Source organism: Stegostoma tigrinum, unplaced genomic scaffold (genome assembly GCF_030684315.1).
Source record: "Stegostoma tigrinum isolate sSteTig4 unplaced genomic scaffold, sSteTig4.hap1 scaffold_98, whole genome shotgun sequence".
Lineage (NCBI taxonomy): Eukaryota > Metazoa > Chordata > Chondrichthyes > Orectolobiformes > Stegostomatidae > Stegostoma > Stegostoma tigrinum.
Window position 1 is genome coordinate 861,220 of NW_026728821.1, and position 27,055 is coordinate 888,274.

The following is a 27,055-nucleotide window of genomic DNA, read 5'->3' on the forward strand; positions in this document are numbered from 1 at the left end:
GGTGACACAGATGCCAACATGTCACTTCATATCTGCCTCTCACCCATTCTCCCCTCACAATGGAAACTCCCCTCTTTCCTTTTATCTCCTCTAGTGACCTCCCTCTGATTTTCTCACTCTCTTTCAGTGTCCCTCTCGTTCTCCTTCTCATTCAACCTCCCTTCCTCCTGCGCTCCCTTTCTCACAAATTCCTCACTCTCTCCAAACCTGCCTTCCTCTGATCTTCCTTACTATCCTTCCTCTCTATTATTTTTGCGTCATTCTGCCTTTTTCAATCTCTCTCCATCTCTCTTCCTCACTCCCATTTTGTTCTGCTTTCCTGTCTTTCTCTCCTCTTCCATTCCACTCTATCCATTCTTGCTTCCTGTCGATTTCTTTTTCTTTTCCCTCAATCCCTGTCTCTGCCCATCATTCTCACTGACACACTCCTCACAGCCTGTGGGATGGGAAATCTGTTCTTCCATCTTGATGATGTTTCTTCAGGAGACCGGGTTCCTGAGTGGGAAAGACAAACCCTTGTGTTTGAGTCCACTCATTCTCTGGCTCCAAGCCTTGTTCCCCACATCGCCCAGTAAATCACAGCCTGTTTACACATCACGGACAATGGAAGGTCCTATTACTCAGTGCTGCTGGATGGAGGCCTTTAGCCCGAATGATGTTACACTTTGACAGACAGGAGAGGAGCCTTTGTCTGAGCAGACAGCGGGCACTGGCCAGCTGGATTCGGTGATAAGGAGAAGGCCATTTAGTGATCGAGATGGTAAACTTTCTGGGCAAAACAGAATGCTTTAACAGATCAGAAAGGGGCCTCAGGAAACTGGAAATGGGTCTATGGAGGACATGCTGAAATGTCCAGTTTCATTGCCCACCCTGAGTTACCCTTGAGAATGTGGTTATGAGATGTCTTCTTGAACCACTGCAGTCCATGCAGATTCCAATCGGCCTTTGCTCAAGCAATAGTCTGCGTTGGGTCCACAGGTCACTCCTCAGAGAAAGGTGTGCATTGTAGGCCATTGGGCTTTTATCGAGAAACAGGCCATTGGCTCAGAAACACAGTGGGGGCATGGCAGCAGGCCATTGGCTCAGAAACATAGTGGGGGTATGGCAGCAGGCCATTGATCAGGAACAATGTGGAAGATGTCCATGGACTGTTTCTGGGGAAAAGTGTGTATTTGAGTCACTGTCCGTTGCTCGGGGAAAAGTGTAGGAGTGGGACTACTGCCCATTGCTCAGGGAACTGGGTGGCTCAGGGAGCACAGAGCTTTGCTAGGGAACAGAGTGGGCATATATTCATGGCCATTGCTTGGGGAGCAGTGCGAGATAGGAACCAGGGGATATCTAGGAGACCAAAGTTGTTGTGGGGACCACTGGCCCTTGCTAGGTGTACAGAGTGGTTATGTGTCTAAAGGCTGTTGCTAGGGAGCAGACTGGGGAGAATATAACTCCCCATTGTTAGGGAAACAGAGTGGGAGTAGGACCACAGGGCACTGATAAGGAACAGACTGTGTGTGTGTGTGATTGTAGGCTGTTGTTGGGTATCAGAGTGTGGGTGGGACTGGAGAACATTGCCAGGGTAATAGAGTGGATGTGCATTCAGGGGCTTTCACTTCAAAACACATTGAAGATAGAACCACTGGCCATTGTTAGAGGAACAGTGTGGGAATGGGGCCACAGTTCGTTGATAGGGTATCATCGGAGGTGCGTAAACTGACCATTCTAGGGGCACAGTGTGCGGTTGTGCACACAGCCATTGCTCTGAAAAGAGAGTATTCCTGCAGCCGCAGACCATTGCGAGATGAACATTGTGGCAATGAGACTGCAGGGTATTGCTGGGTGGAAAGAAGCGGTTGGGGGAATACAGACCACTGTTGGGAAACACCGGCCATTACTAGGAGTGGGATTGGGGCAGGGTCACTTGCTTTTGCCGGGGAACAGTGAAGGCATAATCTCTGGACATTACTCGAAGCAGTAGTCGGGGTGATCAATGCCATTCATTTAGGCTTCAGAGTGGAGATGGGCCACAGGCTGTTGCCAGGGTAACAATATTGGAGTCAGACAATAGACCTTTGCGAGGAAAATGAGTGGGTGTGGGTTTATAGGTCAATCCACGTGGAACATATTGATTATGGACACCAGGCCCTTGTTAACAGAACAGAGTGGGGTGGATCTGCATGCCATTGCTATGGGGTCAGTAAGAGAGACGAATCACAGGCCCTTGTTGGGGAACAAGTTGAGGGTGGGACCAGATGCCACTGTGAGGGGTATAGAGTTGCTGAGGATCCACAGGGTATTGTTAGGGGTACAGAGTAGGGGTGGGGCAACTGGCCATTGTCAGGGCAAAAGAGTGAGACCTGATGCCGCAGACCATTGCTCGTAGAAACACATGTGGGGGTGAGGCCATGTGCCCATTGTCATGTGAAGCTGAATATCATTATTAGGGAAGCATATTCGGAGTGGGACTACCGGCCATTGCTAGGGAATCAGTAGAGGGTGTGGCCAGAGGCCATTGCAAGGGAGCAAGTCACTGTGTGGCAGGCCATTGTCAATGAACAGAGTTGGGGTTGGTCCATTGGCCTTTGCTGAGTGTGTGTTAGGTTGCTGGCAGTTACTCTCAAAGCTGTGGTGGGGGAAGGGCAGCAGAACATTGCCAGGAGCACAGAGTGCGAGTGGGACCATGGCCATTAGCTAGGGCAATAGAGTGGGGTTCAGGCAGCAGGCATTGCTCGGAAATAATGTGGGATTGAATCTCAGGTTGTTGCGAAAGCAGTAGAGCTAGATATGGGGGTAATTGAGCCAGAGGCAATTTCTCTGATAACAGAGTGGGTGTGGGAAGTGGGACTGTTGTTCAGGGATAGGATGGGAATGAAACAGGAGTTTGTTTCTCAGGAAACAGATCGGGAATAGGACGTGAGACAGCTTTTTTTTTGGCGAACAGAATAGGAGTGAAACTGGAGAGTGTTTCTCAGGGAACAGAGGAAGGGCGGGATGAGAGTCAATTTTCAGATAAATCCGATGACATCAGTCTTGGAAACTATTGTCAGGTCGACAGTGTGACATATGGACAGGGGTCTGTAGTCATGGGAAAAGAGTGTGAGTGGGGTAATAGGGAGTTGCTGGTGTACAGAGTGTGAACAGCTTCAGGAACCAGTACCAGGGACTGGGCCCAGAAGCTGTTAGATCATAGAACAGAGAAAAGTACAGCACAAGAGAGGCCCTTTGGCCCACGATGTTTTGCCGTGGATTAATCCTTATCCAAAAATAAAATAACCTAACCTACATTGCCCTCAATTCACTGCTGTCCATGTGCATGTCCAGCAGTCACTTAAATGTCATTAATGACTCTGCTTCCACGACGAACACTGGCAAAGTATTCCAGGAGTTCACTGCTCTCTGGGTGAAGAACCTCCCTCTGACGTATCTCGATACCTTCCTCCTAACAAATTAAAACTATGACCCCTTGTGGCAGTCAGTCCTGCCCTGGGGAAAAGCCTCTGGCTATCGACTCTATCCATGCCTCTCATTACCTTGTACACCTCGATCAGATCACCTCTCTTCCTCCGTCTCTCCAGTGAGAAAAGTCTGAGCTCAGTCAACCTCTCCTCGTAAGACAAGCCCTCCATTCCAACTGTGGTCTCACCAGGGTTTTGTAGAGCTGCAGCAAAACCTCGCAGCTCTTAAACTCGATATCCCTGTGAATGAAAGCCAAAACACCATGTGCTTTCTTAACAGCCTAATCCACCTGGGTGACAACTTTGAGGCAGCTAAGCACTTGAGCACCAAGATCCCGCTGTTCCTCCACACTGCCGAGAATACTGCTTTTAATCCTATATTCAGCATTTAAGTTCGGCCTTCCAAAATGCATCACCTCGCATTTATCCAGGTTGAACTCCATCTGCCATTTCTCAGCCCGGATCTGCATGCTGTCAATGTCTAGCTGAAGCCTGCAATAGCTCTCGATACTATCAATGGCACCTCCAAACGTTGTGTCATCAGCAAACATACTAACCTACCCCTCAACCTCCTCATCCAAGTCATTGATAAAAACTACAAAGAGCAGAGGCCCAAGAACAGAGCCCTGCGGGACCCCACTCAGCACTGACCTACAGGCAGAATGCTTACCATCTACAACCACTCTCTGCCTCCTGTCAGCCAACCAATTCTGAATCCAGACAGCCTAATCACCCTGTATCCCATACCTCCTGACTTTATGAATGAGCCTGCCTTGGGGAACCTTATCAATTGCCTTGCTGAAGTCCATGTACACCACATCCACTGCTCAACCCTCTTCAATATGTCTCGTGAACTCAAAGAACTCAATAAGATTTGTGAGGCATGACCTGTCCCTCACAAATCCATGCTGACTCCGTTTAATCACGCTATGCTTTTCCAAATAGTCATAAATTCTATCCCTCAGAATTCTTTCCAAAACCTTGCTGACCACAGACATAAGACTGACTGGTCTGTAATTTCCAGGGATTTCCCTATTCCCTTTCTTGAAAAGAGGAACAACATTTGCCTCCCTCCAATCTTCCAGTACGACTCCCGTGGAGAGTGAGGAAGTAAAGATCTTCGCCAGTGGCTTAGCAACCTCCTTTCTCGCTTCCCGGAGCAAACTAGGATAAATCTGGTCTGGCCCTGGAGACTTATCAATCTTAATGTTTGCCAAAATATCCAGCACATCAGCTTCCTTAGTCTTGATCTGTTCAAGCCTGTTTCCCTGCTCGTCAAAGTTCTCATTCACAACAAGGCCCCTTTCCTTTGTGAAAACTGAAGCAAAAAAACTCATTTAGGGCTTCCCTATCTGCTCAGACCCCACACACAAGTTCCCTACGCTATCACTGATCGGCCCTACCTCTCCCTGATCATTCTCTTAGTCCACACGTTTGAGTAAAGTGCCTTTGGGTTCTCCCTTATCCTTCCTGCTAAGCCTTTATCGTGCCCCCTCCTGGCCCTCCTCAGTCCACTTTTGAGCACCTTCCGAGCAAGCCTGTAATCCTCTAAAGCTGTGCTAGACCCTTGCTTCCTCCATCTTACATAAGCTGCCTTTTTCTTTTTTGACGAGAAGCACCTCTGTTCCTGCCATCCAAGGCTCGTTAATCTTACCCCTTCCTAAATGTCTCAGAGGAACAGATTTATGCATCAATCAGAACGACTGCTCCTTAAACAGTCTCCACATTTCTGTTGTGCCCTTTTTGTGGAACAATTTCTCTCAATCTGTACTTCCCAACTCCTGCCTGATAGTGTCATAGTTTCCTTTTTCCAGTTTAACATCATCCCCGGTAACTGTTCCTTTCCCTTTCCATGGCTATGGTAAATGTGAGGCTGTTGTGATCACTGTCGCCAAAGTGTTCTCCCACCACGAGATCTGGCTTATTGCCAAGCACCAAATCCAAAATGGCCTCCCCCCTCGTTGGCCTGTCCACATACTGAGTAAGGAAACCCTCCTGCACACATCTGACAAAAACGGCTCCATCCAAACCATCTGCACCCAGGAGGTTCCAATCTATATTTGGAAAGTTGAAGTCACCCATAATACTGCTACTTTTGCACTTTTCAACAATGTGCCGGCCTATGAGTTCTTCAATCTCCCTACTGCTGTTTGGGTGTCTGTAGAGAACGCCCAATAAGGTGACTGTTCCCTTGCTGTTCCTAACTTCCACCCATACTGGCTCAGTTGACAAACCTTCCTCGGCAACCTTCATTTCTCTTGCTGTGATGCACTCTCTGTTTAGCAACTCTCCACCCCCTCCTCTTTTCTCTCCTTCCCTGTTCGTTTTAAATGTTGTAAACCCTGGAACATCTCGCAACCATTTCTGCCCCTGTGAAACCCATGTCTCTGTTATGGCCACAAGATCATAGTCCCAAGTACTGATCCATGCTCTAAGTTCGTCACTCTTATTTCTGACACTCCTTGCATTCAAGTAGACACATTTTAACCGATTGATAAGGGGAAATGCAGATGCTGGAGAATCCAAGATAACAAAGTGTGGAGTTGGATGAACACAGCAGGTCAAGCAGTATCTCAGGAGCACAAAAGCTGGCATTTCGGGCTTAGACCCTTCATCAGAGAAGATTTTAATTTTAATCAATCCCTTCATTCAATCACATGAAAAACCCTCCCGGTAGATTCACTGCATCCTGCCACTGCCTCATCCGCTACTACACCCCCTCCCCCCTCAGATGTGTAGCTCTGGTTCCCACTCCCCCGCCAAACTTGTTTAAACCCTCCCGAACCACTCAAGCAAATCTCCCACCCAGGACATTTGAGCCCCTCCAGTTCAGGTGCAACCCGTCCTTCATGTACAGATCCCACCTTCCCCAGAAGGCATCCCATTGGTGTAAGTATCTGAAGCCCTCCCTCCTGCACCAGCTGCGCAGCCACGTGTTAAGCTGCACTCGCTGACTGTTCCTTGCCTCGCTATCTAGTGGCACTGGTAGCAAACCTGAGGACACTACTCTACTCGTCCTGCTCGTCAGCTTCCAACCTAGCTCTCTGTAGTCCCTTTTCAGATCCTCAATCCCTTTCCTGGCTTTGTCATTGGTGCCAATATGTACCACAATTACTGGCTGCTCATCCTCCCCTTTTGGTTGTGACTATAAATCCCGTAATTTGCAGATTCCTTATTTCCACTTCAGAATTTAATTCCTGAATTATCTTTACCAGTCAAATTTTTAATTTTTAAAATCTCAGATTTCTGTGATTTGGCACCTGCTGGAGATCCAAATATCCTTGCGCCTCTCTCTATTCCTTAATCAGTATGAATGTGTGTATCTGTCTATTTCTCTCACATCTCTCTCTCTCTCTCCCAAAAATATTTGTACATTAGCAAATACATCTGCTAGCTTTTTTGTGTGTTTGTTTGTGGTGTCCATTTTTTACCGCAAACGCATGCACGAGCACAACAAGACATCCTCACATTCTTAGCCCTGGTATTACGTGGAAACCCATCAGTTGTCCTTGCAAATTTGTCAACACCACAGCAGCTTTCTGTGATTTGTGTGCAAGGACACAGACACACTGGTGACTAATAAATACGAGAGTAAAGAAAATTTTGGCCCATTGATACAGGGTTCTGGTCTCTCTCGCTCTCTTACACACACAAACACCGAGAGAGAGAGAGAGAGAGAGAGAACTGAGTGTATTTAGAATGACAAAAGAATACTGGCTTTTCCAAACACTGAAGCTCAATTAAACAATGCCGGGGAAGTCAGTTTAACCTACGACATTCGCACAAGTGAGTCATACTCAAGACAGATGTCCCCTCGACACGGAAAGATTCCTGCATCACATGCCACACTGGTGTCAGACATTGTACTGGGGGTCAGGACATGGTACAATGGGATTTCTATGTTTGCTCATGTGGATGCTAAAATCAGGAATCTAACAGCGAAGCGGAACCGAACAGAAATTATCAAAAAAGGAAATGTGTTGAGAAATTTGCAGATTTGCTTAGCACCTATTCAGAGTGTACGGCCAGTTATATTTTGATTCTTTGGCATCAAACCATGTGCTGTATCCGTCCTGGGAGTCAGTGTATGATGCTGATTATTTCGAGGAACCCTACCTCTGTATCTGTTAACTGCCACGTGATTGTTTAGATTAGATTAGATTACCTACAGTGTGGAAACAGGACCTTCGGCCCAACATGTCCACACTGCCCCTTGCAGTATCCCACCCATACCCGTTCCCTATAATACACACACCCCTGAACACAATGGGCAATTTAGTATGGCCAATTCACCTGGCCTGCAAATCTTTAGACTGGTGGAGGAAGTCGGAGCACCCGGAGGAAACACACGCAGACGTGGGGGGAATATCCTCTCAGGTAACCATCTAGAAACTGATGTCCATTTCAAGCCCACTGACTCCCACAGCTACCTAGAATACACCTCCTCCCACCCACCCTCCTGCGAAAATTCCATCCCCTATTCCCAATTCCTCCGCCTCCGCCGCACCTGCTCCCAGAATGAGGCATTCCACTCCCGCCCATCCCAGATGTCCAAGTTCTTCAAGGACAGCAACTTTCCCCCCACAGTGGTCGAGAACGCCCTTGACCGCGTCTCCCGCATTTCCCGCAACACATCCCTCACACCCTGACCCTGCCACAACCACACAAAAAGGATCCCCCTCGTTCTCACATACCACCCCACCAACCTCCGGATATAACGTATCATCCTCTGACACTTCCGCCATCTACAATCCGACCCCACGACCCAAGACATTTTTCCATCCCCACCCTTGTCTGCCTTCCAGAGAGACCACTCACTCCGCGACTTCCTTGTCCGCTCCACGTTCCCCTCCAACTCCACCACAGCCGGCACCCTCCGCTGTAGCCACAGGAAGTGCTACACTTGCCCCCACACCTCCTCCCTCAACTCCATCCCAGGCCCCAAGATGACCTTCCACACCAAACAGATGTTCACCTGCACATCTGCCAATGTGGTATACTGTATCCATTGCACCTGGTGTGGCTTCCTCTACGTTGGGGAAACCAAGCGGAGGCTTGGGGACCACTTGGCAGAACACCTCCGCTCAGTTTGCAACAAACAACTGCACCTCTCAGTCGCGAACCATTTCAACTCGCCCCCATTCCTCAGGCGACATGTCCATCATGGGCCTCCTGCAGTGCCACAATGATGCCACCGAAGGTTGCAGGAACAGCAACTCATATTCTGCTTGGGAACCCTGCAGCCCGAGGGCATCAATGTGGACTTCACAAGCTTCAAAATCTCCCCTTGCCCCACTGCATTACCAAACCAGCCCAGTTCTTCCCCTCCTCCCCCCACTGCATCACAAAACCAGCCCAGCTCATCCCCTCCCCCCACTGCATTCCAAAACCAGCCCAGCCTGTCTCTGCTTCCCTAACCTGTTCTTCCTCTCACCCATCCCTTCCTCCCACCTCAAGCCGCACCTCCATTTCCCACCTACCACCTCATCCCACCTCCTTGGCCTGTCCATCTTCCCTGGACTGACCTATCCCCTCCCTACGTCCTCACCTATACTCTTCTATCTACCTATCTTGTTTTCTGTCCATCTTTGGTCCGCCTCCCCCCCCCCTCCCTATTTATTCCAGTTCCCTCTCTCCATGCCCCTCTCTGATGAAGGGTCTAGGCCCGAAACATCAGCTTTTGTGCTCCTGAGATGCTGCTTGGCCTGCTGTGTTCATCCAGCTCCACACTTTGTTATCTTGGATTCTCCAGCATCTGCAGTTCCCATTATTTCTGTAGCAGATATGGACAGGTTAACTGAGTGAGCAAGGAAGTAGCAGATGGGATATAATATGGTGAAGATGGAATCACTTCACTTGGAACAATAAGTAAAACAGAACCTTCTGAATGTTAGAAACAAGGAGTGGAGCTGGATGAACATAGCAGGCAAAGCAGCATCAGAGGAGCAGGAAAGTTGACGTTTCAGATCTAGACCCTTCTTCAGAAATTCCTCATTTCTGAAGAAGGGTCTAGACCTGTCATGTCAACTTTCCTGCTCCTCTGATGCTGCCTGGCCTGCTGTGTTCATCCAGCTCTACACCTTGTTTTCTCAGATTCTTCAGCATCTGCAGTTCGTACTACCTTATAAATGTTGGTGTACAGAGAGATTTTGCCATGTGGGATAACAGTCATTTGAATAGATATTATAACATCGCTTTATAGAACTAAAGGGCGGAGTGTGCTATACTACACAGCATTAACAGTGCCCTAAAACATTCTCTATTTTGCTGTCTATGCCATGAAATAAGCAGTAAAGATATGTATACAGAGAAAGAGAGAGAGAGAAAGCAGGAGGCTGAGATAGATGGAGAGAGTGAAGGGTATACAGCGAGTTATTGAGTTTCACAATGCAGAGATGACCATCAGCCCATCGTTTCTGCACTTGTCATCAATTTGATTCTGAGGCATCAAACTCTGTGTTCCACCTTTTGGAAGGGGGCAGGGTGGGACACAGTAACTGGTAAGCCTATAACTTTAGTACTGTGCAAATTCGGACCTAGTCTTGACACGGTACTTCCTCAAGCAGCAGCAGCAACCTGGAGGTGGGGAGGGACGCAGTAACTGGTAAGCTTGTAAATCTATCGCCTTGCAAGTGCAGGCTTACTCTTCACTCAGCACTTCCTTGAAGCAGCAGCGGCCGTGGCTGGGAGGCAGGGAGGGAATGCAGTAACCCACTCAACCATAAATCTAGCACTGTGCAGATTTGGGCCGAGTCCTTACAGGGCACTTTGTCGGAGGAGCTTCCGGGATGTGGGGAGGGACACAGTAACCCATCAGCCTGTAAATCTAGTGTGTCAGAGATTTGGGTCTTGTCTTTACTGGACACTTAGGTTGGAGCAGCATTCTCAAGGTGAGAACATAATAACTAGCATTCCAATAAATCTGTGCAGCTTCGAGCCTAGCCTTTACAGACCACTTAGATTGTCGTGGGACAATCTAAGCAACTGGGAGGTGAGACAATTACCAGTGAGCCTGTTAATATAATGCCATGCGGATAGAGTCTAGTCTGAACAGGGCACTTTGCTTTGAGCTAAAGCCGGGAGGCCGGGAGGGACACAATAGCCAGCAAGACTAGCAGCCAAGAAGTAGGGGCACAGATACCAATGAGCCTATGAATCAAGCGCCATGCATATCCAGGCCTAGTCTTTACAGAGCACTGAGCTTAGAGCATCAGTCAGAAGATGAGAACACAGTAATTAGTAATCGAATAAATCTTGCACTGTGCAGATTCTGACCTAGCCTTAACGGGGACTTCTTAAAAATCAGTAGCAGCATCTGGAAGGCAGGGAGGGACACCCTGACACTGACAGCCTTTAATTCAAGCACCATGCTGATTTGGGCCTCTTCTTTACAGGACATTTAATTTGGAGCAGCAGCTGGAAGGTTGGGAGGACCACAGTAACTGGGAAGTCTATGAATCTTGCAGATTCAGAACTAGTCTTTATAATACACTTCACCTGGAGTAGTTGCCGGGGAGGGACACAGTAACCAGTGAGCCAATAAATCTAGTGGCATGTGGATTCAGACCTGGTCTTTGCTGGGCATTACATTGTTACACAGCAGCAGCAGCTGGGGGGTGCAGTGTGGTGTGCAGGTGGGACACAGTATTTGGTATGTCAATATATCAAGCAGGCCTTTGCTTTACAGGGCATTCTCTTGAACAAGTGGCCGGGAGGTGGTGAGAGACACAGTAAGCCTGTAAATCTAGCCTTTGGCAGATTAAAGATTAATCTTTACCAGGTACTTCCAAGAAGCAGCAGCAGCGGCCAGGAGGTGAGGTGAGCCACAATAACCCCGTCAGCCTTTCAAAGTCATCCAGACTTGGTCCTAGTCATTACAATGCACTTAGATTGCAGCAGCTGGGAAGCAGGGACAGTTACCAGTGAGCGAATGATTGTAATGCTGTGTGGACTCAGGTCTACTCTTTACAGGGCGCTTAGGCTTAGAGTGCCAGCCAGGAAGTGGGGAGGGCCACAGTAACTGGCAAGCCTATGAATCTGGCGTCTTGCAGATCCAGGCCTGGTATTTACACATACACTTAGCCTGGAGCAGGGTCGGGAGGTAGCACACGGTTACCAGTAAGCCTATGAATCTAATGCCATGCAAATTTGACCTTGATTTTACAAGGCACTTTCATGGCAAGGCAGTTGGGGGGGGGGGGGGTAAAGGGGGCACATGCAGTAACTGGTAATCTGATAAACCTACCTCCTTGGGGATTCAGGCCTCGTCTTTACACGGCACTCCAGTGAAGCAGCAGCAGCGGCCAGGCAATGGGGTGGAACACATTAATCGGTAAGACTATTAAATGAGTGTCGTGTGGAAGCAGGCCTCGTCTTTACAATGCATTTAGCTTGGAGCAGCAGAAAGGAACCAGGGACAGTTATCAGTGAGCATATGAATGTCATGCATTGCAAATTCAGGCCTAACTTTTACAGAGCACTTACCTTGGAGCAGCTCCCGGATGGTGGGAAGGACACAGTAACTGGTAAGACTGTAAATCAAGCACTGTGCAGATATAGGCCTATACTTTACAGGATACTTCAATGGACCGGAAGGAGCAGCAGGGAAGTGGGGAGTGACACCATAACCAGGAAACCAATAAATGTTATGTAGTGCAGATTCAGGCCGAGCTATTACAGGGCACTGAGCATGAAAAGGCAGCCAGCAGATGGGGAGCTCAGCAAATGGTAAGCCTATACACCTACCATGATGAAGTTTTGGGTCTAGTCTTTATTGGGTGCTTCCTTGGAACAGAAGGCGAGGAGGGCCACAGAAACAGGTAACCTATGATTCTAGCTATAGGGATTGGAATCTGGTGGATTTTATTGACTATGTGACCCATGATTGGGATTGTTAACCTGGTCCAATCTGGGAACTCCACTGACAAATAAACAGAAAATTTGAAAACAGGGAATTTGGAGTCTTCACAATAAAAGAAAAACATATGGGAGATTTGGAGTTTCTTGGAGTTGACTCCAAGCTGGCTGCCCACAGCCAATGTACTGTGAGGGAAGTCCCTGCTGAATGGAGACATTGACTTTGAAGATTGACTGTGTGCTGCAACCAATACAATACCAGCTGCTACTGCCTGGGCCACCTGGTTCGGTGGCTGCTGCTGTTGACGGGGTCCCACCCAAGAACTGGTGCTGCTGCTGCTGCTGCCTGTGTCCCGCTGCCAGTCCAACGCTTCAGAGAATTTGGTAGCACCAGCCCCACCCAACACACTCCTGTTTTTTTTTATCACCAGGGATGGAAACAGAGGTCCAAAAAGGACAGAGGAGGAGAGATCCACTTCACCAACACCTTCTGCCCCAAAAGTAATCCTCTCTCCTTCCTGGACCTCTCTGTTTCCACCTCTGGCAACAACCTAGAAACTGATTTCAAGCCCATCGACTCCCATAACTACCTAAATTACACCTCCTTCCACCCACCTTCCTGCAAAAATGCCATCCCCTATTCCCAATTCCTCCGCCTCCACTGCATCTGCTCCAAGGATGAGGCATTCCACTCCCGTACATCTCAGATGTCCTCGTTTTTCAAGGACCGCAACATTCCCCACCCCAGTGGCCAAGAACGCCCTCCACTGTGTCTTCCTGCATTTCCACAACTCTTCCCTCACATCGCCTCCCCACAATAACAATCAAAACAGAATACCCCTCGTCCTCACATACAACCCCACTAACTTCTGGATCCAATGTATCATTCTCCAACACTTCTACCACCCGCAATCTGACCCCACCACCAAAGACATTTTTCCCTCCCCACCCTTATCTGCCTTCTGGAGGGACCACTCTCTCTGTGACTCCCTTGTCCGCTGCACAGTCCCCTCCATCCCCACCACACGTGGCACTTTTCACTGCAACCGCATGAAGTGCTCCACACGCCCCTATACCTCCCCTGCCCCAACACCATGGTAGGCCCCAAGAAGACTTTTGTCATCAAGCAGATGAGGAACAGCAAACAACTGCACCTTCCAGTAGCAAAACATTTCAGCTCTCCCTCCCATTCATCAGGCAACATGTCCATCCAGGGCCTCCTACAGTGCCACAACGATGCCACCCAAAGTCTGCAGGAACTGCAAGTCATATTCTGCTTGGGAACCCAGCAGCCTAATGGTATCAATGTGGACTTCACAAGTTTCAAAATCTCCCCTACCCATACCACATCCCAAAACCAGCCCAGGTCATCCCCACCTCTCTAATGTGCCCTTCCTCCCACCTCAATCCCCACCTACCTACTAACCTCATTCCACCCCCTTGACCTGTCCACCCATCCTGGGCTGACCTATCTCCTCCCTACCTCCCCACATATACTCACCTTTACTGGCTCCATCCCTGCCTCCTTGATCTGTATGTCTCCTGTCCACCGATCTTCTCCTCTATCCATCTTCTATCCGCCCCCCCTCCCTATTTATTTCAAAACCCCCATCCCCTCTCCCATTTCTGAAAAAAGGGTCTCAGTCAGCTCTACTCCTTGTTATCTTTGAAATTTGAAATTCCATTTCCGGATGTGAACAAAGCACTTCATACCAACAGAGCAGTGACGGAATGGTGCGTCCTCTGGATCAGAGACCGAAGGGCCCTCTACACATCAGCTGGATGTAAATGAGTCCATGTCACAGTGTTGTCAAGTAACAGTGTGCCATGTCATCCTCTGTCATGAGAACTGATAGGATGGTTATTTTTGCCATGTTGTTAATGGGAGATTGTAGATTTTCCTGCATTACATTCATCAATCCATTTGGAAGGATTAATGAGCTGGAAAGTACTTTACTGTCCCAATGATGTTGAAAGGTGCAATGTAAATGTGAGGATTTATTCCTTTCAAAATCTATATTTGTGGTTATTGGACTCTGTTGGTGTTTCCTTCCTCTTTGGAAATTTAGTGAACGCTTGTAAATGAGAGGAAAGAAAAAAAAATCGCTAGCAACACTATAATTCTTACTCCACATAATTGATAAGTGATTTGAATTCTTGTCATAGTGTTGGATATGCCCAAGTTGGATCCTTTCTTGTCTGCGGTATTCATTACTGATATAGACATTAATGTGGGAGTCATGATTGGGTAAATTGAAGATTACCCAAAATTGACCAGAGAGTTGATAATGGAGACGACAGTTTCAGGCTTCAACAAGAGAGCAATGATTTTGATGAGTGAGCCAAAAATTGGAATTGTAATTCAATTTGGAGAATTGCAATGTCATATATTTGAGGTGGGCAAACAAAAGAATATATGACACAGTACAAGGGAAGGTACTGGGCGAGGGAGGAGAAATGAGGGACATTGGGGTGAACGGCGATGTATCCCTGAATTTGGAAGGACAGTTAAATAAGGTGTTGAAGATGACATGTGGGATGTTTTCCTTAAGATTCAGATTTCAGGGTTCAAGTGTGATTGTTACAGTGCTGTGAAATTAAGACACAACAGTTTGCCAAGGAGCTGACATCGGAGCTGCAGACAGATATGAGCAGCATCGCTGGAAGAATAAAGGATAATTAAATGGCAGATGGCAAGACAGAGAAAAAAATCGTTTTGGTGAGCCTCATTGACACTTCCTTCTGTGAGCTAGTCCTGTTTCTTTGTTGATACAGGGGCCTGTGGAGGACAACGACTGGCAATATTGTGCAGGGATAGTTGCTAATTTCAGGTTTGAGAAATGATGTTATAGGTTCAAATATCTACTTGACTAATCTTTAGTTCTGCCAATGCCATGATTCACCTCGCAATGCCAATCTTTCCTGAGCTCAGTGTCTCATAAGAAGAAGTGTTTGTATTTCATATTAGTTGGAGAACAAGCAACCAACAAAAGGACATGTTGTTCACTGGAGGTTTTTTCTTTCTTCTTTCAGGTGACGAAGGGGTAGCGCTCAAAAAGCTATGATTTCAAATAAACCTGTGGGGCTATGAGCTGGTACTGTGTAACTTCTGGCTCTAAGGATTAGAAATAGATGCCTGAGGGCAAATCTGAAATAACTTCTCCAATAACCACACCCAGTGTTATTCCACTGAAGTTGTTTTGTGCCTCGAAAACATGAGTGGCTTCATATCCAACTGGACAGCATAGGCATGCTCGAGCAGCTGACAGAGGCAGTAACAGAGGCCGTCACTTTGATTCAGGAGACGATGGAAAAATGACGTAGTGTTCAGCTTCAGATTGTGAACATGTATCTGGAGCCATAGGAATAGCTGTAGATGCAGCAGCAAGCAGCGTGTGAGCATCAGACACAGCTTAGCACATGGGGGCATGATAGAGTCTGTCAGGCTAAAGGCACGAATCTGGCTAGAGAAGGGGAGATAAGGATTAGGGGTAATGCAGCATTTTCAACAACTCTCACTTTTCAAGAGTATTTAATTTGAAGAATCTGTCTGTTCCATGGGGCGCTCAATACACCCCGACAGGCCAGTAAAATGCACTCGAGCCCAAGATTGATATTTGGTGTTAAGCGTGCAAAAGCAATGCACCTGGGCAGTGATCATAGAATCAAACAATCATTCAGCTTGGAAAAGGCCCTTCAACCCATTGAGTCTGTATGTCAGAACAACTCTAAATCTACGTTGGACCCACTAGCCAGAATTACACCTGCAGCTTTCAATGCTATTATGTTTCCAGTGTTCATCCGAGAATATCTTTGGAATTTGGGAGCGTTCGTGCCTCAATTACATTTGCTGACATTGCATTCCAGGCCGGCACACACCCTCTCGTGAAAACAATTCATCAAATCCCTTCTAAACTTCCTGCCTTCCAGCTTAAAATGTGCCACCTTAATTATCGAACTTCACCGAAAAGGCTCAGTTACTTTCTCTTCACACGTACAACACCCTGATATATTATGCACTTTGATCAGATTACCTCCACACTCAAGCTCTTCTCTGAGGAAAATAACCTCAGCTTATTGAAACTCTGCTCATTGCCAAAACACTCCATATGAGGCACATGGAGGCATGATAGAGTCTGCAGGGTAAAGGCACGAATCTGGCTACAGAAGGGGAGATAAGGATTAGGTCTGGTGTAACTTATTTGAAACGCCTCCATTGCCCTTACATCCTTTGTGTAGTATGATGACCAGAACTGCAGACAGTACACCAACTGTGGCCAAACAGAAGTTCTGCACAGTTTCAAAATATCCTCCCTGCTTGTATCAAATGTGCTTTGACTGAGTAAGATAAGCACACTGTAAATCTTTTTGACAGCTCTCATAAATGGCCCTGTGACCTTCAGTACATTGTGAATCTTGCCAAGATCCTTCTTTTCTTCTGTTCTTCCCACCACTCACAACTTTTTCTTCTGATGTGTTACTTCTTCCAAAGTGCATTGCATCACGCTTCTCATGGTTCAATTCCATCCATCACTGATGTACCCATTGACCTCTTCATTTATGGCCTTCTGTCACTGTACCAATCTTTTGTTAAATCTGTCAACCCAGTCTACCTGCATATCATCTGAAAACGTATTAACGCTCTTTCAATGGTTATCCTCGTCCCATTGATGTCGTTATAAAATATCTTAGAATTCTCCATAATCCTTCGAGTGGTTTATGTCAGAGTCACAGAGTCATAAAGCATGGAAGCTTACCCTTCGGTCAAACCTGTCTGTGACGAATGTAATCCCCATATAAACTAGTCACACCTGCCTGTTGCTTATGGCCCATATTGCTTTGAACTTTACTATCAGTTATCTAAGGTTTTTGTTAATATATATATTTATTTTTCGAAGTGTCTTATTAATATTCTAACTGTGCCCAAATCCATCACTTCCTCAGGAAGCTCATTCCACAGGTGGACCATCCTCTATGTGAAATAACAAAAATCGCCGACGTGTCCAGTTTCATGTCTCTATTCTCACCTTAAAATTATGCCCCACTAGACTTGTTATGCCCCATCCTAGAGAAATGACACCTACCATTGATCCTATCTATACACCTCATGATTTTATAAACCTCCATAATGTCACCCCTGAACATCCTATGCTCCAGGGGAAAAGAAAAAAATGCTCTAGCCAATCCAGATTCTCTTCATAACTCAAAACTTTTATATCTGGCAACAACCTGGTAAATTTCTTACCAACCCTTTCCCTCTTCATAATATTGGTCCTAAACAGGGCGGACCGAACTGGACACTATCTTCCAGAAAAGGCCTTCCTAATGTCCTGTACAGCCTGTACATGACTTCCCATTTGCTCTTTTAAGTGGTTTCTTAAGTTTCCCTCTTACTTTTTAATATTACAATAAGGGCCTCCAATGATTTGCTTATTTTATACATGCTAAACTGTATAGGCTGTTATCTAATCCCGAAAATTTATAAACATGCAGGGTTCTCTCAGCTTGTTGTTGCTATATTGTATTCTAAACGGAACAGATATGATGACTTCAATTTTAACCTACCCCAAATTCTGCTGTAGATTTATTCAGAAGTAACTGTTATCCATCCACTTTAGCTGGATCCTAAGTTTCCTAATACGATATGTCTTCGCTCCAAAACCCTTTTGTTTTGCAGACCATCTTTTCACGTTTCCTGTATAGAAGTTAAAATGGGTATTATTGTGGTCTCTATAATTAAAATGATTCTACACTGTTAACTCAAACACTTGTCAGGCTTCATTCCCCAGAATTAGGGACAGGACGGCACCATCCCTTCTGGAACCTTCTACATTTTGTTTTTAAAAAGCCCTCACGTAGGTACTTCAAAAAAACCTACACTTTCTAAACACTTTGCCTATCGAAATTAATGGTAGGAGAAGTTTTATTCATCTAATATAATTACTTTATTGCTGGTTTTACGCACTCACTGAATTGTCTTCTTCATTTGTTCACTAACTGTTTTGAGTTCTGTACTACACTCCCAGCAGTGTGACTATCCCTTTTTGTAGTCATAGCATTTACATAAAGAGGCTTCATTTTAAGTCACTTCAAGACATCGCCGTTCATGTTTCAGCAACAGAAATCTTAATAAATCATGCAACACAACCTCACATTTTTTTCATGCTCCCCTGTCCTAATTGAAGACACTAGACCTATAGAGCTTAGGAATGTGTAGATTAGGTGCATTGGCCATGGGAAAATTTAGGGTTACAGGAATAGGGTAGTTGAGTGCATCTGCGTGGGATGCTGTTTGGAGGGTTGGTATGGATATGTTGGGTCAAATGGCTTGATTCTACACTGTAGAGTTTCAACGGATCTATGGATGTTCTCTGTGCCAGTCTTGTCCATTCATCAAACGTGCCTCAGAAATGATGTTAGCATCGCAAATCTGCCTGCCAATCCACGCTATCAACTCATCTGTCTTACTTACATTACTCATTGAATCAAAGTCGATGCTTTCTAACCTCAGCCTCCTCCCTTGGAAATCAAAAAGTTCATTTTCCTCTGCATGATTCCTTTGCTAAACTGTGCTGTTACATTTTTGTACTAACACTCCCACTGCCACCCCGCCACCCACCTCAGCTTAAACAATAAATTCGCCTCGCATCCAAGAAGCTTTATGAAAACTGTGGGCTGAGAATCAACAATGGCTTCAAGTCATAAAATGTTTGCAGCAGCAGATTTCTATTCCTAAATCAATGGATTAAATCACAATCAAACTGTCTTGTGCTAAAAAGAACTACCCTTAACATTCAAGAAAAGAATGGGAACTGCAGATGCTGGAGAATCCAAGATAATAAAATGTGAGGCTGGATGAACACAGCAGGCCCAGAAGCATCTCAGGAGCACAAAAGCTGACGTTTCGCGTCTAGACCCTTCATCATATCAACCAACACCTTTTGTGGGGTCAGATGAGCGTCGGCATTGGGAGCCTTAACCCAGCGTTCAGTTCATCCCGCAGCGCCAGTTCTGCTTACCAAAAGTGGCCCACTAGGCACTCGCATTCCACGCCTGGCTCCAAGCAAGCGAGTCGGGCTTTTTACCCATTTAAAGTCTTCTTATGAAGGGTCTAGGCCCGAAACGTCAGCTTTTGTGCTCCTGAGATGCTGCTGGGCCTGCTGTGTTCATCCAGCCTCACATCTTATTAAGTTAATTAACTGGTTGAGTGGAACATTCTTGTATCTGAACCTGCCAACTGTGTAATGCATAGAAGAGAGCAGAATGCATTTTACGCGCTGGCGGCTAATGAAAAGCACCATTTTTATTCCTCCTGTTTAAACTTCCATTGTACATCCTTGCCCCCTTCCGGTTACGCCAAGTGCATCCAAAACAACACTCATGGCGAGGATCTGGAGCCATAATTAGGCTTGAATTGGGAAATGTGGACCTTTCCTTCCCCTGCATGTCAGTACTAAAGCAAACAGTTTCCACCAAACTCAGATGGCTGATCGTGTTATATTTATTCTCTCCCATGCTACCTTGCAAATACGAAACATAAAACACCATTGAACTTAAACATATAACTTGTGGATTTGAACATTTGCTTACCATCAATGTACCACGCCCAATATATAGGTTTTTCAGCTACATGTGAGGTTATGAATATAAAACTGAGGAATAGAATTAAATGTGAAGCTTGCATGTTATTTGTACACTGTTTAAAATTTTACTTCCTAAATAGTCTATTTATACACAAGCACTTCATTATGGCAACTATTTGTTCAGCCATGTTCACTATTTATGCAGTTTAGCAATGAGATTAAAGAATAATTTAAATGCATCCTTTAACTCTCTTCTAAATTTAGTCTGTGTTCCTGCATAAATGCACGTATTTGTGCAAGAACTAAGAAGTTGTAGCATATATCCGCATTCTTGCAAGATGAATTTTGGGTCATTAGCATTGGAACCTATAGAGTAATTGCTGCCTGAAATTTGAACAAATAGAAAGTTTACAACATATGTCAACCACAATAACAGAAAACTGCCCGAGATAGCAAAGAGTAAAACAATGGATTTTCGGCGGCTCTCCATCTCTGAGTCACCCTGATTCTTGCCATTTCTTTCAGCACGAAGTCTCCGGCGGACTCTGCTGGCCAGCAGAATATGTCTAACAGTCAAAACATTGAGCAGTAAAATTAGTACGAAAGGTAGACAAGGGGTTAATATACGATCCAGCCAGTCATATACTCTCCATGCAATTGAAATGTAATTGCTTGCTTTTATACTGCAATACCAGGGTACTTTATCAATCATATACATTGGCTCATATATGAAATAGAAAGGAATGTTTTTTAAACAGCACATCATACAGACAACTGTTATCACCACAACTGCTGTTTTCTCTGTGCAGTATTTTGTTTTGAGTTCAGGGCAACATATGGCGAGGTAGCGATCAAAGGTGAAAGCAACAGTTAACCAAACAGAACTGTCCCTGGATGCACAGCTGAAAACAATAATGACACTACATCCTGGTGTTGTAGAAAGGAAATTAGCAGGAAAATAAATTACACGAAGCCGACTTAATATCACAGCAGCGATAATAACGAGAAAATCAGTCACGGCCATCGAGATGAGATACTGCGTAATGCACTTGGACAGACCACACCTTCCACGGGAGAGGATCACAATTGTCGCCAAATTAGCTGCAAGAAAAGTACAGAGAAAGAGGTTGAAATATTGATCAATCTTCAAGTCTACTTCCTAATGACTTTCAAATTGACATTTTATGCATGACTAGTGCTAAGAGCTACATCAAATGCTGCTGAAGAAATGGCGCTGGATCTGAAATTTTAACTTTACTTTCTCTCCACGATGTTGGCACACCTGCTGAGTATTTTCCAGAAATTTATGATTTTATTTCTGCCTTCCAATATTTTATGACTTTTGAATCAATATATTACTGTTTATATGTTACAACATATATTTCTGTATCATATAGATGAAATGCTAGTAAAGCTATAATGCATGGAAAATACAATCGCATTCAACATTTCTATCACTTAATCACAGAGGACACTGTTGATGTTCTTTTACATTGCTGCCTAACTTCATGAACATTCAAACATTGTCCATTCTCTGTCTGACCTCTGTGCCATTTTAATCAAAGAAATCATGCATTTTTCAGCTGTAATCACGTACACCTACAGCTTTTACATTGCATTTCTGCACACTAAAAATACATTTTCCATCCTCAGACATTTGTTTAACCTGTCTATTGGAACTTAAAAATGTTCTCGAGTCTGCTTCCAAGGCTTTAAGGCTTTCAAGTTTAATCAACACTCATTTGGACTGACATGGGCCTGAATGGCATTTCAGCTTCCTACCTGCTAAATTAAGCATTATTTGCAGTAAGGAGTGGTCTTACTCCTGTTTTAGAACATTTCCTTAAAGAAACACTTCCTTAACTCCCTCGACAGTGCAGATGTTATTTCACCTTGAAATAATATCAACTGAACTGCATTAAAGCCTTCAATGAGATAGAAAAAGAAACACAATTATAAAGGTAGAAATAATAATTGTGAGCTGAATATGTTAGTGTGTAAGCATAATGGACAATGACAATGAGAAGTGAACATGTGTTGAAATGTGTAGAATCAAGGTATTGAGAAAGCATGACATAGCAATAATTTCACAATCATCTGAAATAGTCAGCAAATAATTAAAAGTTGCCATGAGGGAAATATTGATTCACATCAAACTTGGCTTCTGAGTAATACTGCCTGGCTTCAGTTCATTACCATTGCTGTAGCTCATAATTATTTCTATCTATCAACATTTCTGGATCCGAATTCTTGACATGCCTCACTAAAACATTGCAGATCAAATCACTACAAATTGTTTGAAGTGTTGAAGTAGACTGCTCAATAATTCTATTACTACTTCTAATGAAAATTAATTTTAGACATTAAGTGAATGAATAATACCAAGGTGCATAAATCCTCAGTGCCTGATATATCAATCCTGGAACACTGAGTGTGTCAAGGGAAGACATTTCTGACGCCTCAACAGAAATATTTCTAATTTGTTTAGCTACAATTTATTGGAAGACTGGACAATAGCCAGTGTTGTTCCTTTGGTCAAGAAGGTCAAAATGGATAATTCTAGAAATTATTGGCTGGTGAGCCTGGCATCATCTGCGGGGAAATTATTGGAGAAGATTCTTAGGGACACTGTTTTCTTGCATTTTGAAAAGAATATTCAATATAGAACATTTAATTTTGAAATACTGTTCATACTACCTGATGCATGTGCTCACTCTGCTATCTTGATAGCAGTCTGCATCCCATCCCACGCAGAAGTGAAAATTGCACTTGACAAAGCATACCACGCTATGAGCAGTCTTGCGACAAAACACCTTGAGGCTTTGTTTGTGACGACTAGTGACTTCACCAGTCCAACGTCAAGAACGTGCAAGAAAAACACCACCAACACATCTCTTGTCCCAACAGAAGTCCAAGGATTCTTGAGCATTGCTACACAAGCAGCAAAGTTGTCAATCGCTCCAACCCTCATCTTTATTTTGGAAAGTTAGACCACTTCACTGCGCTGTCCTTCTGGTTTGCAAACAGATATTGAAACGTGTAGACACATTTCAAAAAAGGTAATGCATCATTGGCGTGAGGAAACAGAAGGGCGTCTATGGGACTGCTTAGGGTTTGTGGACTGATCCATATTCAAAATCTCATCAGCCAACCTAAATGAGTACGCCACTATCATTATAGATTTCATTAATATGTGTGTAAATGACTTCCTGCTGAAGAAATTAATCCGAACATTCCCCAACTGGAAACTCTCGATCAAACAGGTCTGAAACATTCAAGTCAGGGGTCATGACCTATGGAGTAAATGCAGGAACAACATTTTCAAGGCCATGAGGAAAGTTAATAGGTAATACCAAACTAACTTGGAAACCCAGACTAACCACTGTAGTTTAGCATGAAAAGTAACCATCTTCTCTGAGGATGAATCGTTAAGTAAGCAAAGCCTTGTTATGGCTTTTTCTCGTAGAGATTACCTAGAACGCCGAAAGCTGCAAGAAGAGAATAATAAATGGCAAATGCTGGTCCATTTCCTGGTGCATGCATTTTCTGTGAAAATAATGTAGTGGTGCACAGTGCTGTCCCAAAAGCAGCACCGTGCTATGTACTTTTATATCTAGTCTTCAGCTCCTGGGGGCCAATTAGCCTTCAACATTGTCAGAATTAGTGACAGTATTCTGAACAAACAAATTAGTGCATTCACGTTCACGCTTATGTTAATTGATGGATTAGACATACTAAAAATTAACAATTATATTTGGATCAAATAAAGCAGTTGAAATAATGAAGTATTATTTTCCAGGCTAATAGAACCTATTGAAATAACTAGACACTTTTTTGAGGTACAAGTAAAAGAAAGTTTCTTATTTAGGAGCATGTCGATGATGCTTTATGATCTTCAAGTGGCATTTGATAAAGCAGCACTACAAAATAATAAAGCAAACGTCAAAAAATAAATTTACAGACACAGTAGGGGTACGATACTGGTTAATGGGGCAGGTCATCTGTACGATCGATGACATGCAGATTTGCTTTCTTTATCTTCGTCTTTACTTCAGATGGGAGGGTAAATAATGCTTGTATCCAATATCTTTGTTAATAAGATACCGTGCATCTGGTAAGATCCCGGAAATGAATTTGTTTCTGAACTCATGTCTTATCCAGTCAGTATATTATGTAGGAAACCCATGGACCATGTGCAGCATGATACAATGTGAGGCTGGATGAACACAGCAGGCCAAGCAGCATCTCAGGAGCACAAAAGCTGACGTTTCGGGCCTAGACCCTTCATCAGAGTTCATCTGCAGTTCCCATTATCTCTGAGACCATTTGCAGCAGATTACATTGTCTCTCAGGCGAATCTGCATATACCCTGAGACCTTTTGCAATGAATAAGGAATTAATAACTTCTTGTCACTTCACATTCAGATTATTAGAGCTGAAAACTCAGTGTTAGAGATAACACTTACAGTATTTTGACGAGGCATAAGCCTTTCGAGTTCGGTCTAGCGATTTTTGCTGCCTGGCAGATGGAGTTTGCTCGCTTTATTTTATCAATCTCGCTGGTATAATTGGTTTTCCTTCCTTCATGTCCAGTATCATCCTCGATTTTAAGCTCCCCTATCCAGCATTAATTCGTCACTGACTGGAAATCTCGCATTTACTGGAATTCCTGAACTTGTGCTCTTACCAGACAAATGCTGTCGGTATGGAGCTATCCTGAACCATCTCTAGCTTTCTGTCCAGTAAAGGTAGCCAGAGTTAAGGGGAAAAGAAGGTAATGCACAATTACATGACAGAACGAAAAATCAAAGGGTGAATAATACAGAAAACTGAAGTGGAAGTATTAGATATCTGTGCGAATCTGGTACACGTGATGGCAGAATGCACTCCTGATATGCAGCCATTTTATTGGCAAATAGCTAAATGATGTTTTCTAAAATTCTATATTAAACCAGGGGAAATCTGTCTCGTGGAAACAAAACGTGAGTTGATGGCTGCACAATTTAACATGCTCAAGATGTTAATTGATCGCTCCATTATGGCCTGCTTCTGGATTGTACTGGTTGTCAACTTCACCTCAAAACGGTAAAGTTCCTTGATTAAAAGCTCTCAGTATGGTTAATAAAGTTCAGGTATCACCTTCCGTGGCACGACAGCTTTGCTGATCACAGAGGGTGACTGAATAAGTGCATTGGCGTTTCTCTATATGTGCTTTATCTATTGTACACAACTCATTGCATTGGAGGTAAGAGAGAAAACTAGCTGATTGCAATTGAAAGTTCACTCCCTCCCGACCTCTTCAACGACCTCCCAAAATTGAGTGAAATTTTCGGAATTTAAATTGAGGCATTCTTTTTTCTAAATCATGATGGTGCTCTTCATCCTAATTACGCTGAGATAAAACAAATTGCTCATATTTCGTAAGGTCAAAGATGACTACTATCATTTATCATTAATTTTCATACCAACCTTTTCTGGTCTTAACGGGCGGGGAGGCACTGAAACACTATCGCATTGAAATGTGAATTTAAACTGCCTGATTTACATTTGTGCTCAATGTTAATTCAAGATGATATCTAACAGAATGATTATATTTAAAGAAGGCATTAAATTGCAGCTAAACTTACGGTCATGTGAAAATGTTAACAGAAATAGAAGTAGCCTCCTAAAGTGGAATTTAATTGCAATCTCATATGCCAGATACATCTTTTTCAGCTGTGCTGATTACATCTGCCGAAAACTACGTAGATGGATCAAAAAAACTGAAAGTACAGAGTCGCTTGACTGTTAAACATTCGAAGGACATCCAATGTGTGGCTTCTTGTGAAGTGTTTTTACACTGTAGAATTGTAATCTTCTGCGTGGGGTTAACGTAGCGGATTTCAGATCCAATGTGAATACCGGACGCATTTCCCAGATTGTTCAAACAAAATTACAGAATCATTGCCATTTGGTGACCATTCGATCCCATGATTTTATGGACGTGCAGTTTTAACATACGAATCCCACAGAATTACCTTTATCCTTCTCCTTGCAGAGTGTGCTCATCTTGTCTCTTCTTGCTTTTCCTCTTGGATAACACACCAGGCACTTCAGTGGATTGGAATGGAGCTGCTGAGACTCCCAGGTAACCCAATAGGAATTCTTTTGAATTCTTGAACAATCGCTTTTCATACAACGCTGTGACATGGAGGAAAAATTGCCCAGCTAATTTCCCTGGTACGTCATCATTGTAACGGGTTTTTTTGTACCAGTTGAAAGGAAAGACGACTGGACACTTCAAAACTCTGGATTTAAGAAAAAAACACCTGACTGGGACCTGAGATCTGGAATCTGAATCACGTGATAAGCAAGCAATAATTCAATTCACTCCTCGAAGTTGCAACACTCTCGTTCTTTCCATCAAGGTGAAACGCCAATCCCACTCAATCCTGAGAGCCCGCATTTAATTTTGAAGCGAAAGAAATTACTGGATTGCCGAAATCAAATTACTCATCTAGTTAGAAATCACTGATCTTGGACCGAAAACTCCACAGGTTCACAACGTGTTGAGTGAAGCATTATCTCCTCATCTCAGTATTAAATGACAAAAAAAGTGAAGAGTATGTGACCATGATTCTTGATGACCTGAGCAGGGTGAACAGTAGATAAATCGGCAACTGTCTCTTAAAGTGAAAGTTTCAAAAAAGATCTAAAGTAGTCAGGAGAACTTTAGATGCAAGGATTATGAACACCTCTGGCTCCGTCAATATTTACCGTCCATCACACAGCAGACTGGAGAAGGTACAGAGCTTAATTATTAAATCAATGCTGTCCTTGGGATTTACTGAACTAACAGTGTAGTGAGAGATATAGTTTCAGGATTGTGCTTCAGTGACAGTGGCGAAGTAACGATGATAACATAGAACATACATCATTACAGCACAGCACAGGCCCTTCAGCCCTCGATGTTGTGCCGGCCTATCATACCGATCTCAAGCCCATCTAACCTACATTATTCCATGTACGTCCATATGCTTATCCAATGACGACTTAAATGTACCTAAAGTTGGCGAATCTACGACCGTTGCAGGCAAAGTGTTCCATTCCCTTACTACTCTCTGAGTAAAGAAATCGCCACTGACATCTGTCCTATACCTTTCTCCCCTCAATTTAAAGCTATGCCCC

At 44.3% G+C, this 27,055-nt stretch overlaps 1 protein-coding gene across 1 annotated transcript; it reads right to left on the minus strand.

The window, feature by feature from the left end:
- Nucleotides 1-20,004: 20,004 nt before the first annotated feature.
- Nucleotides 20,005-23,457, minus strand: LOC132209468 (probable G-protein coupled receptor 139). Its single transcript, XM_059644524.1, has 2 exons — nucleotides 23,362-23,457; nucleotides 20,005-20,989 (listed from the first exon to the last, which is right to left on the minus strand). Exons 1-2 carry the CDS (start codon nucleotides 23,429-23,431, stop codon nucleotides 20,082-20,084), a joined length of 978 nt encoding a protein of 325 aa, XP_059500507.1. The 5' UTR covers nucleotides 23,432-23,457; the 3' UTR covers nucleotides 20,005-20,081.
- Between the last annotated feature and the right edge of the window lie 3,598 nt (nucleotides 23,458-27,055).

Bases quoted from the DNA above. Each gene is read 5' to 3' on its own strand.
- LOC132209468 (XM_059644524.1), bottom strand. From the start codon at position 23,431: ATGCATGCACCAGGAAATGGACCAGCATTTGCCATTTATTATTCTCTT. The intron at 20,990-23,361 runs GTAATCTCTACG...CTTTTCTTGCAG, and splicing joins TGCAGCTTTCGGCGTTCTAG to CTAATTTGGCGACAATTGTG.